The sequence below is a fragment of the Bos javanicus genome, chromosome 8, assembly GCF_032452875.1.
Source record: "Bos javanicus breed banteng chromosome 8, ARS-OSU_banteng_1.0, whole genome shotgun sequence".
Classification (NCBI taxonomy): domain Eukaryota; kingdom Metazoa; phylum Chordata; class Mammalia; order Artiodactyla; family Bovidae; genus Bos; species Bos javanicus.
In genome coordinates, this window is record NC_083875.1 from 46,068,518 (window position 1) to 46,080,517 (window position 12,000).

General features: G+C 39.0%; 1 protein-coding gene across 1 annotated transcript in view; it reads left to right on the top strand.

Annotated features, from left to right (window-relative positions):
* Positions 1-12,000, top strand: part of ENTREP1 (endosomal transmembrane epsin interactor 1) — a 76,601-nt gene that overhangs the window by 33,000 nt on the left and 31,601 nt on the right. Inside the window, exon 3 of the mRNA XM_061425498.1 lies at positions 11,084-11,194. Coding sequence (XP_061281482.1) covers positions 11,084-11,194 — 111 coding nt within the window. The remainder of the gene's footprint in view (positions 1-11,083; positions 11,195-12,000) is intronic.

The following is a 12,000-nucleotide window of genomic DNA, read 5'->3' on the forward strand; positions in this document are numbered from 1 at the left end:
TTAGTTTGGTGTCTTCCTTTTTTTCCCCCTGGTGTCAGTGTATTGTATTTAGATAACTTGGCCCTATAAGGGCCCCTTGATTCTACATCTGTGTATTAAAATGCTTCTCCAAACTGAATTAAAATTGTGAATGTTAAGAGTCAAATAAGTGTTTTTGTTCATTGTCCTAGGTCCTATGACATCTGTCCCGTTAACCACTGCCTGATCAGTAGTTTGGAGCTGGGACATCTTGTCTCTGAGAACATAGAATGTCAGTCACATTCCCAGCCAGATCACATAATGTTCTTGTTTCAGTGGGAAAATGTAACCTGAATTCTATGCACTGGGTACTTAGTTCTTCCACCCACTCACTCACTACCCCGACTCATTCCTATGACATGATGAGAAAGGAGTCCCAGCCCTTCCCATCTTTGCTCCACAGGAAGTGGTGAGTTCCCACCAGGAGAAATAGCAGTAGCCATTTTCATGCAAGCAGTGATGGTCAATCTGGTGACTGCCTTTCAGGGCCTGTCTGTGTATGTTCCACAATATTGATAAGGATGCATGATACCTCCAAATAGTGTTTATCATAAGAATCAATTTTCTTTCATTTATTCATTGATTGATTTGTTCATTCATTCAAAAAATTCATCATATTTGAGATGACCTATGTTTTTGTACCCCACTGGAGAGAAGTGTATTCTGATTTTCATTTATTTTCAACAGCATCATCTGAGAAAAATAAGGCATCATGACTAAATGGGTACCAGTGATGTTTTCTTGGGAAATTAAAAGATGAAAGAGAGTGTGAAAGAAAAGGATTCTGAGGCAGTGGTAGTATTTTTTGAATTAAACCTTTTTGAGAAGTTTCTAATGGAAATAATTTGGTGAGCCTTTGATATTTAAATCAAAAAATACATACACAAATTCACTAATCTCATTCATGAGAAATAAATTCTGTTGTTTTGGCTTTCCTCATCGCTGTTGTAAGATTCAGTTTTCTCAGGACCACTGAGTAAATTTATGCTTGCCCATCATGACCTAATTGCCTCCCAAAGACCCCCACCTAATACCATCACTATGGGGCTAGGATTTCGATTTATGAGCTTGGGGGAACACAGACATTCAAACCATAGCAATGGGTTTTATTTCATTTAAGAGGGTACTACAAATTGTTCCTCTACTCTCCTATTCTTGGACATTTGGGTTGTTTTCCAGTATTTGTGGGCATATGCCCACAAAAAGACATGCACAAGAAAGATCATAGCAATGGGTTCATAATAACCCATTAATGTATACATTAATGCACCTAAAGGTGAATTGCTGAGTCATAGGATATAGATACTTAACTTCATTCAAAACTGCTACTAGTTTCCCATAGTGGTGGTACCATTTTCTAATTGCTTCTTAGACTCTCAGCCAGTTCAATCTTTAGCCTCACTGTTACATCCAGAGGTATCTGCTGCTACCCATTTTTGAACATGTGGCGACTGAGGAATAAATTCTTCTGTTTGGGCTTTTGTCATTGCGGTTGTAGGATTCAGTTTTCTTAGGAGCCCTGAGTCAATTCATGCTTGCACACTGGCTTTCTAACTTCCAAATTTTTTCCTCTTGGTCCTTATGAATTTCTGCATTGAAAATATTTCCTTTATTGTCAATTTAATGGGTTTTCAGGACTTAGTAGAACTAAATGCTTATGTTCAATTCACTATTTTAAACCTATTCATTTAAGCTACTCTACCTTCACACAATTAGTGAAACTATTCATTTAAAGATACATAGTTTATTTTCAGGTGAATCTTAAGTTTAGAGCAGTAGGGAACTAAGAAGCAAAATAAAACTCCTTATGCAACAGGGAAAGGTCAGTCTATTTAGAGATAGAAATATTGTATCAAAAAGGACTCAACAATACCAAGCTGTGATAGCCATAATTATTTAATGATGTTATGTGAGAAAAGTTATAACAAACCTAGACAGTGTATTGAAAAGAAGAAGCATTATTTTGCCAACAAAGGTCTGTATAATCAGTAGTCATAAAAGATGTGAGAGTTGGACCATAAAGAAAGCTGAGTGATGAAGAATAGATGCTTTAGAATTGTGGTGTTGGAGAAGACTCTTGAGAGTCCCTTGGACTGCAAGGAAATCAAACCAGTCAATTCTAAAGATTTCTACCCTGAATATTCACTGGAAGGACTGATGCTGAAGCTGAAGCTCCAATACTTTGGCCACCTGATGCAAAGAACTGACTCATTGGAAAAGACCCTGATGCTGGGAGCGATTGACGGCAGGAGGAGAAGTGGACAACAGAGGATGAGATGGTTGAATGGCGTCACTGACTCAATGGACATGAGTTTGAACAAACTCTGGGAGATGGTGAAGGACAGGGAAGCTTGGTGTGCTGCAGTCCATGGGTCACAAAGAGTTGGACTCGGCTGAGCGACTGAACAACAACAATGTGATGGAAATTATGAAGAACTTTCAGCAGGTTGCAATAAGCAAATTACAGGTGATGTTTCTTATTGGATGGCTTCCCCATACTGATTCTTTTATTGGGTCACTTAATTGAGACCTGGAATGGACTGGGGACACATTTGCAAGAGATCAGTGTTATGGTGAATTCCAGATACTCAATTGAAGAACATACCTCCAAGGATTTCCCTGGGAGGTCCAGTGGTTAAGACTCCACACTTATATTACAGGGGAATAGGTTCCATCCCTGGAGGGGAAATTTAAGATCCCACATACTGTGTGGGGTGGCCAAAAAATAGAAAAGAAAAGACAAACATACCTTTTGTGGCAAGCTACCTGGTATATAAGTATCAGAAGATACATATGATTCAAGTTAGTAACAGTGAAACTGAAACCGTAAAAGGCTTAACTCATATTGCCAGTCCTTGTGAAAGGACCACCTCTTTGGATCTTGGATTTTGCATTTTTCTCTTGAAAGCCAAGGATGCAATGAGGCAAACTCTCTACTTCTTGGGTCCCTCAGTCTTTAATGGCTAAAATATAAATTCTAGAAAGACTTTTCTCTGTGAACGCTGGGCTTTTGTGTTTCTTGTTGGTAAATCCCAACTGCCCAGGTAGCGTTAGTGGTAAAGAACCCACTTGCCAATGCAGGAGTTGAAAGAGATGCGAGTTTGGTGCCTGAGTTGAGAAGAACCCCTGGAGGAAGGCATGGCAACCCACTCCAGTATTCCTGCCTGGAGAATTTGCATGAACAGAGGAGCCTGAGAGGAGCCTGATGGGCTACAGTCCATAGGGTCGCACAGAGTCGGACACAACTGAAGTGACTTAGCATGCATGCACACACACATGTTGGTAAATCACAGTGAGGAATTGGCTTCAGTAGAATTCAGGGACTGTAACCCATGAGGTTCACTTCGTTGAGCAAGTAATATTCAGTTTGAAGTGAGAACAATAGGAGATAGGCTTAAAGAGCAGGGAAAATTTAGGTTAAATGTATGGAAAAATTTTATAGAGAAGGTCTTGGTAAAATGCTATAATGATAACCTGACAAGAAGTTCATTAAGGGCCAGTTCACAAAGATCTGTGCAGGGTGTAGTCCTGACAGGGGAAGGTAGTCAGAGTCTAGAATTTGGGATCATGTACTGAGGAGCCCTTGAGAAGATCTGTGGCTTTTCATGAGGGACACAGCCAACCTGAAGCTGCAGAGAAGGAACCAGGAGAATAATTACTCCAACCTCATCCTCCTCTCTCCCTTGGGTCTTCTTCCAGGGCACCCACTGACTGAACCAAACCAGACACCAGAGGGCAGAGGAGCCCCATTGATACAGTCTGCAGATCAGTCTCCCCGAGAGGGGAGAAGTATGGGGAGCAGAGAGAGGATCTGGAGGGGCCAATAGGAGACACCTCACACACATGTGTCAATGGTCAGCATGGTGGAGTGAGTTCCTAAAGCAGGCTACAGAGAGAATTTATGCAAGAGTTTTGGAAATAATATACCTACAGATTATTACAGGTGGACTGTAGTAACTGACTATCCTTTCCAGCTGCCATAAATTCGGGGCAGGGGGGCAGTTATGCATCACAAGTGTAAGAACAAGTTGCTGCTACTGGAAATCAGTGAAACACATTTTGTGAAATTCATTTTATAATAAAAAGTCTTCCCCACAAAGGCAAAATGCCCATTGTTAGCAGTAGTAAAATTGGTTGCCTAGTATTTTGCAGCATATAAAAGATTTTCATGTACAACATTTTGTGTTATTTCCTCATTAATCTTGGGAAGTACCTGGGATGATAGATCTTTTTTTTAAAACGTATTATATTGATGTATAGTTGATTTACAGTGTTGTGTTAATTTCTGGTATAGAGCAAAGTGGTTTAATTATACATATAAGTACATTATTTTTCATATTCTTTTCCATTATGGTTTATCATGGGATATTGAATATAGTTCCCTGTGTTATACAGTAGAATCTTATTGTTTATTTTTTCTATATATAATGGTTTGCACCTGCTAATCCCAAATTCCCAGTCCATCTCTCCTTTACCCTCTCTTCTGCTTGGCAACCACAGTCTGTTCTTTATGTCTGTGAGTCTGTTTCTGTTTCATAGGTAAATTCATTTTTGTCATATTTTAGATTCCATGTATAAGTACTATCATGATATTTGTCTCTCTCACACTTCACTTAGCATGATAATCTCTAGGTCCATCTATGTTATTGCAGATGATGTTATTTCTTTCTTTTTTGTGACTGAGCAGTATTCAATTGTATATATCTACCACATTGTCTTTATCCGTTCATCTGTAGATGGACATTTAAGTTGTTTCCATGTCTTGCATATTGTAAATAGTGCTGCTATTAGCACAGAGATGCATGTATTTTTTCAAGTTAGAATTCTGTTCAGAATATGCCGCAAGTGCGATTGCTGGATCTTATGGTAACTCTATTTTTTGAAAAACCTCCCTGCTGTTTTCCATAGTGGCTGCACCAATTTACATTCCTACCAACACTGTAGGAGGATTCCCTTTTCTCCACAGCCTCTCCAGGATTTGTGGTTTGTAGACTTTGATAATGGTTATTCTGACTGGTGTGAGATGATACCTCATCGTAGTTTTGATTTGCATTTCTCTAATAATCAGTGATGTTAAGCATCTTTTCATGTGCATGTTGGCCATCTGTATGTCTTATTTGGAAAAATGTCAGTTTAGATCTTCTGCCCACTTTTCAATAGGGTTTTTTGTTGTCATTGAGTTGTATGAGCTACTTGTTTATTTTGAAAATTAAGCACCTGTCGGTTGTATCATTTGCATGTATTTTCTCCCAGTAGGACAATAGACCTTTCTAACAGATGAGAAAACCAAGTCTTGTAGAGATAGAGATTGTCTAAGGTATCATGGCAAGCAAGGGGAAAGCCTGAATTTGAACCAAGTGTCCTGATGAAAAATTCAGGTGCCTTCCACAAAGAGAAATCCAGATCACATGCAATGATTTTTTAAAGGCAAAAATTGTTGACAATAGAAGAAAATACCAGTATAAGAAATTCTGCTTTCAAGGTATAGCTGAATGGGCTTTTGACTATGATGTTCTTTACTAGTAGCTGATTTTTCACTGTCTTCTGTTTGAGAAGACTGCATCTGGTGATAGATGGGGTGGATGTTTGAGTCTTGGAAGTTATACCATTATAACTAGGTAAAAGCCAGATGAGTCCATTCTGAAGGTCCATTTAAATCCTGAGTCCCGTATAACTCCAATATTTCATAAAGTTGAGCCTGATTTAATCTCTGAAAGACATTGCTTGGTATCCTAATAGCCACCATGTCTGATATATGCTACAGTGATCTACACTAGAGTGATTAGGTGACCATTTGGCCAATGTTTGGCCAGAGTTATAATAACAGTAATAAAAAATCCGTATCAGGAATAAAGTTGGGAAAGAGTGCATGGCAATTTTGTACACAGCCTGTGTGCCTTGGGGCAGGTCTTTATTCTGAGGTTTGCAGGTGGCCATTCTGGTGCTGTGACTTTGACTTCTCACTAGCAGCCCCTCCACTGTAGAAGAGAAGCCAACCCATTAGGCAGTGCATCCCTGGGGCTTTCTCTCATCTTTATTGTTCTGACATTATATGATCTCACCCTGCTGTCTTGACAGCTGGACTCAGAATTTTCTTCCTTATTTAAAAAAATATATATTAAGTATAATTTATATAAACCCCAGATCATAAGTATTCAATTAGCTAAGCTTTGACAGTTGGATACACCATGTAGCCAATATCCAAAACAAGAGAGAAAACATTTTTATCACTCCAGAAATTTGCCTTATATCTTCTTAATCAGTCCCCTCACATCACACCTCCTCTGGGAGGGCAACTGCTCTTCTGATTTCTCTCACCATGATTGTTTGTCTGTTCTTGAACTTCATGTAAGTGGAATCATACAGTATCTGGCCTGTTTTATTCAATGTAATGTCTTTGAACTGCATGTTGTTTTGTGTATCACCAGTTTGTTCCTTTTTACTGCTGGAGGTATTCCATCATTTAAAAGTACCACAATTTGTTTATATATTCTTCTGTTGTTGATTATTAGAGCTCTTTTCATCTTTTCATTTTTGGCCCAGTTTGAATAATACTGAAGTAAATGTCCTTTTGTAAGTCCTTTTGTGGGCAATTGCATTTATTTCTTTGGTCCATTCCTAGCATTGAAATTGTAGGTATATATTCGGATTTTTTGCAGATAAAAAATTTATTCATTTTAATTGGAGGATAATTACTTTTCAATATTGTGATGATTTTTGCCATACATCAACATGAATCAGCTGTGTGTATACATGTGTCCCCCTATCCTGAACCCTCCTCCCACCTCCCTTCCCTCTGGGTTGTCCCAGAGCACTGACTCTGGGTGTCCTGCTTCATGCATTGAATTTGCACCGATTATCATTTTACATATGGTGATGTACATGTTTCAGTGCTATTCTCTCAAATCATCCCACCCTCACCTTCTCCCACTGAGTCCAAAAGTCTGTTCTTTACATCTGTGTCTCCTTTGTCGCCCTGCATGTAGGATTGTCGTTACCATCTTCTTTGTTGTTCAGTTGCTCAGTCATGTCCGACTCTTTGTGATGCCATGGACTGCAGCATGCCAGACTTTCCTGTCCTTCACCATGTCCTGGAGCTTGCTCAAACTCATGTCCATTGAGTCAGTGATGCCATCCAACCATTTTGTCCATTGTCATCCCCTTCTCCTTCTGCCTTCAGTCTTTCCTAGCATCAGGGTCTTTTCTAATCAGTTGGTAAAGTATTCACTTCAGGTAGCCACAGTATTGGAGCTTCAGCTTCAGCATCAGTCCTTCCAATGAATATTCAGGATTGATTTCCTGAATCAGGTAGCCAAAGTATTGGAGCATCAGCTTCAGCATTGGTCCTTTCAATGAATATTCAGGATTGATTTCCTTTAGGGTGGACTGGTTTGATCTCCTTGCAGTGCAAGAGACTCTCAAGAGTTTTCTCCAACACTACAGTTCAAAAGCATCAATTTTGCTCAGCCTTCTTTATAGTCCAGCTCTCACATCCATACATGACTATTGGAAAAACCATAGCTTTCACTATATGGACCTTTGTTGGAAAAGTCATGTTTCTGCTTTTTAATATGCTGTCTAGATTGATCATAGCTTTTCTTCCAAGAACTAAGTGTCTTTTAATTTCATGGTTGCAGTCAGCATTCGCAGTGATTTTGGAGCCCAAGAAAATAAAGTCTGTCACTGTTTCCATTCTTTCCACATCTATTTGCCATGAAGTGATGGAACCGGATGCCATGATCTTAATTTTTTGAATGTTGAATTTTTAAGCCAACTTTTTAAAGCTGTGTCATATTGCATTTCTATTCCCAGTTTTTTAAGGAATCTCCACACTGTTCTCCATAGCAGCTATACCAGTTTGCATTCCCACCAGCAGTGTAAGAGGTTTCCTTTTTCTTCACACCCTCTCCAGCATTTACTGTTTGTAGACTTTTAAACTTTTTGACGATGGCCATTCTGACCAGTGCGAGATGATACCTCATTGTGGTTTTGATTTGCATTTCTCTAATGATGAGTGATGTTGAGCATATTTTCACATATTTATTAGCCATCTGTATGTTTTTTATTTTAGAATAGTTTTAGTTTTACAGAAGTGTTTCCCAGGTGGCACTAATGGTAAAGAATCCACCTGCCAATGGATGAGATGCAGGAGACGAGTGTTCAATCCTTGGGTTGGGAAGATCCCCTGGAGTAGGAAATGGCAGCTCATTCCAGTATTCTTGCCTGGAAAATTCCATGGAAAGAGGGTCCTGGTAGGCTATAGTCCATGGGGCCTCAGAGAGTCAGACACGACTGTGTAAGCACAGTTTTATAGAAATATTGCATAGATAGCACAGAGTGGTCCTTATACCCCATACCCAGTTTCCTCTATTATTGATATCTGACATTGGTATGGTACATTTGGCACCATTAATGAACCAGTATTGATATACTGAAAGTGAAAAGTGCAAGTGCTAGGTGCTTAGTAGTGTCCAACTCTTTGCAACCCTGTGCACTGTAGCCCTCAAGGCTCCTCTGTCCATGGAATTCTCCAGGCAAGAATATTAGAGTGGGTTGCCATTTCCCTCTCCAGGAAATCTTTCCAACCCAGGGATCGAACCCTGGTCTCCTGCATTGCAGGTAGATTCTTTACCGTCTCAGCCACCAGGGAAATCCATTGATATATTGTTAACTAAAGTCTATACTCTTCAGAGTTCCTTAGTTTTTGCCCTCTGTCCTTTTTCTGTCTATGATTCCATCCCAGGACACCACATTACATTTAAGTGTCATATCTCCTTGGGATCCTCCTGACTGTAACAATTTCTCAAACTTTCAAGTTTTGAGGACCTTGACTGTTTTGCAGAATACTGGTCAGGTATTTTTTAGAATGTATTTCAATTGGGATTATCTGATGTTTTCTCATGAATCGACTGAAGTTTTTATGAATTTGGGTGAGGAAGATCACAGAGTAAAGTGCCATCTTTATCAGAAATGTCAAGAATGTTGGGTGTCAATATCACTTATCAGTAATATTAACCTTGGTCACCTCATTAATTTACTGTTTGTTTGGTTCACTGGAAAGTTACTCCCCCTCCTCTTTCCATATAGTTTTCTAAAGCGTTGGTACTATTTTATACTTGGCCAAGCAGTGTTTGAGAGTCCACATGCTCCTTATCCTCACCAACACTTGCTCTTGTCAGTCTTTAATTTTAACCATTCTAGTTAGGGTGAGGTAATCCCTCTGTGGTTTTAATTTGCATTCAGTGATGACTGTTGATGTTGAGCACTTTTTCATCTGCTTCTTGGCTATTCATATATCTTGTTTTGTGACATTTCTGTTCAAGTCTTTTGCCTGATTTTTTAAATTGAGTTATTTGTCTTTTTATTATTGAGTTGGGGAGTTATTTGTATATTCTAGACATAGCTTCTTTATTCAATATAGGCATGAAATGTTTTCTCCCAGTCGGTGGCTTGCCCATTGATTTCTTACTGATGTCTTTTGATGAGCTGGATTTAAGATTCTAATGAAGAGATTTGAGGTCCAGTGTTGGGTAATAGACTCTCACCCATTCTAAATCTGATGCTGCTAATTTTCAGTTATGAAGATTAGTGGTGGGCTGGTGGGTATAAGGATTATAGCTATCTTTTCTTTTCAAGTCATCTGATATTCATTAAAAGAAAATTTCCAAAGACAAGTTCAAGACTTCCCATAGTAACAATAATTGTGTTGTTCAGTGAGAAGATTCCAGATGTATTAGGTCTCTTTGAGTAGCAACTGCCAGGACATGGAAGAAACCCATGTAAGAAGACCATGTCCTGTCTTTTGCTAATTATGAATTCTCATTTCCCAAAAAGCTTAGGCATGATCAGGGATGACAGTAAAAAGGGGGCTCTTGCATGGGAACACAGTGCAAGTCAAGTTTACAGACAGAGAGGAAGCTAGCCTGGGAAATGGCAACACAGAGGCCACTTCCAGCATTTTCCCCAAGATTTGGTGACAGGGCGCATAATCCTTTAACCAATTAACAAAAAAGGAGAGAAGCAGAAGCCAGACTTGGTGAAAAACAAGTCTCCTTGTTCATCGGTCAAGAAAGAGTCTTCAGTCAGGTTCAGGAAGGGTCTGGATTCTTAGACTCAGTTGTTTACAGTTCTTAAACTCCTCTTGGAGAGGAAAGAAGAATTCCTCTTAAGAAAAGGGACATCATGTAATATTGAATATTGACTCATTAGTTGGGTCTGGGAGATGTTTTCAAGCTTCTTGAAATACCAGTAATAAGGAAAGAGCTTTCTCTAGACTTCACATGTTAACTCATTTACCAGCCAGTCCTGACATATTGACTTCCTGAAATGGTGCTTGGTTCTAAAACTGATAATCATTAGTTTCAATCTTTCATATTTGCAAAAGATTGAAAATCTTTCAGGTTTTCAGTCTTCTGCAAATATGTTTGAAAAATCAGGTTGAAAAATCCTTTGTAGTTTCTAATTTGTGCTAAGTAAATACTGGCTTCTTGATTGATTTCTGTCAATTCTTAATCATTTAGCATAGTATTTGTAATATTTAACTTTGGAGATGAGTACTTGGAAGATCATTGCATGCCTTTTCTTTAGTACCAATGGTGTTTGGAACTGAAAAAAAGACTCACCTTTGTTTTATTTTTACACATATACTATCATTTCTGGCTGGTAATGGCTCTGAACTCCTTGATTTTCCTGGATTCCATGTATGTTCTAGAATTCTCCATTTATCCAATTACCATGATTCTATAAAATTTGGAAGAAATAACAGTGGCTCAAGGAGGAAATAGCCATGGCTTAATGTCATGTACAGCTAAAAGTCAGGATTCTATTATTTGCAAAGAGGAAGAAAAATAGGGACTTGAAATTGAGAAGACTTGAGGGTCAGTGGCATTCCTTAGCACAATTTAAAGCATTCTAAAAAGTGGGGGGGAAAGTTTGTCCATTAAAAACATGATTCTGACTTTTTTTTTCCTTTAGGAAAAGAATGAGTCTTTTTACTTAGAAAAAAATCTGTCTCTGAATTTAGCCGTCATCTCTTCTCTAACTGCCTCTTTTCTTGCTGTTTCAGGTGAATCTCTTTGTGCTGCTGTCTGTGGTGTGTGTCCTCCTGAATTTAGCTGGATTTATTCTCGGCTGCCAGGGTGCTCAGTTTGTGTCCAGTGTGCCCAGGTGTGATCTGGTAAGCTGTCCTGAAACATCACTTTGTGCCTGTGCCAACCGTGGCCTGCCCAGCATTCTTGGGTGCCAGTGTGTGGCTGGACACAGGACCACGCAGTGTCCTAAAGTGAGACCTGAAGTTGGTAAAAGAAAGTGCGAAAACAAAATAAAGAACTAACTGCTAATTATTTTACTCAGATTGTTGATTAGTTTTTCTAAAGCAGGGACCAGCCAGTAGAACCCCCAAACCACAGAATATAATGCATCATTAGTCAGTGAATAGATGGATCAGTTGTCCACAGTCAGGATCTATCTGCTCTTGTCTAAAGAGGAAAGATGGATATTATCAGAATTCAGGTTAGCAGTCCTTTATCTGAAACTTCTGGAGGCCTTTCAGCGTTCAGAGTTTTTCTAGTTTTTAGAAGATAAATGTGACACATAGACTGTTTATTCTTTAATACCTCAGTGGAGTTGGGAGACAGCAGACTGTAATCAAAATTTTTGGTGTCCAGAGCTTTGAGGATTTCAGAATCATAGATAAGAGGTTGTGAACCTGTACTATCCCATTTTTTTTCCTAATTGTGGTAAAATATACATAGCATAAAATATACCATCTTAACCATTCACTGGTGTTGAATACATTCACCTCATTGTGCAGCTAATCCTCAGAACTCTTTCCATCCTGCAAAGCTGACATTATACATTTTATTTTATTTAAAAAATTATTTATTTATTTATGGCTGCACTGGGTCTCATTGCTGCATACCGGCTTTCTCCAGTTGCAGAGGGTGGGGGCTCCTCTCCGCTTGCAGTGCGTGGGCTTCTCAT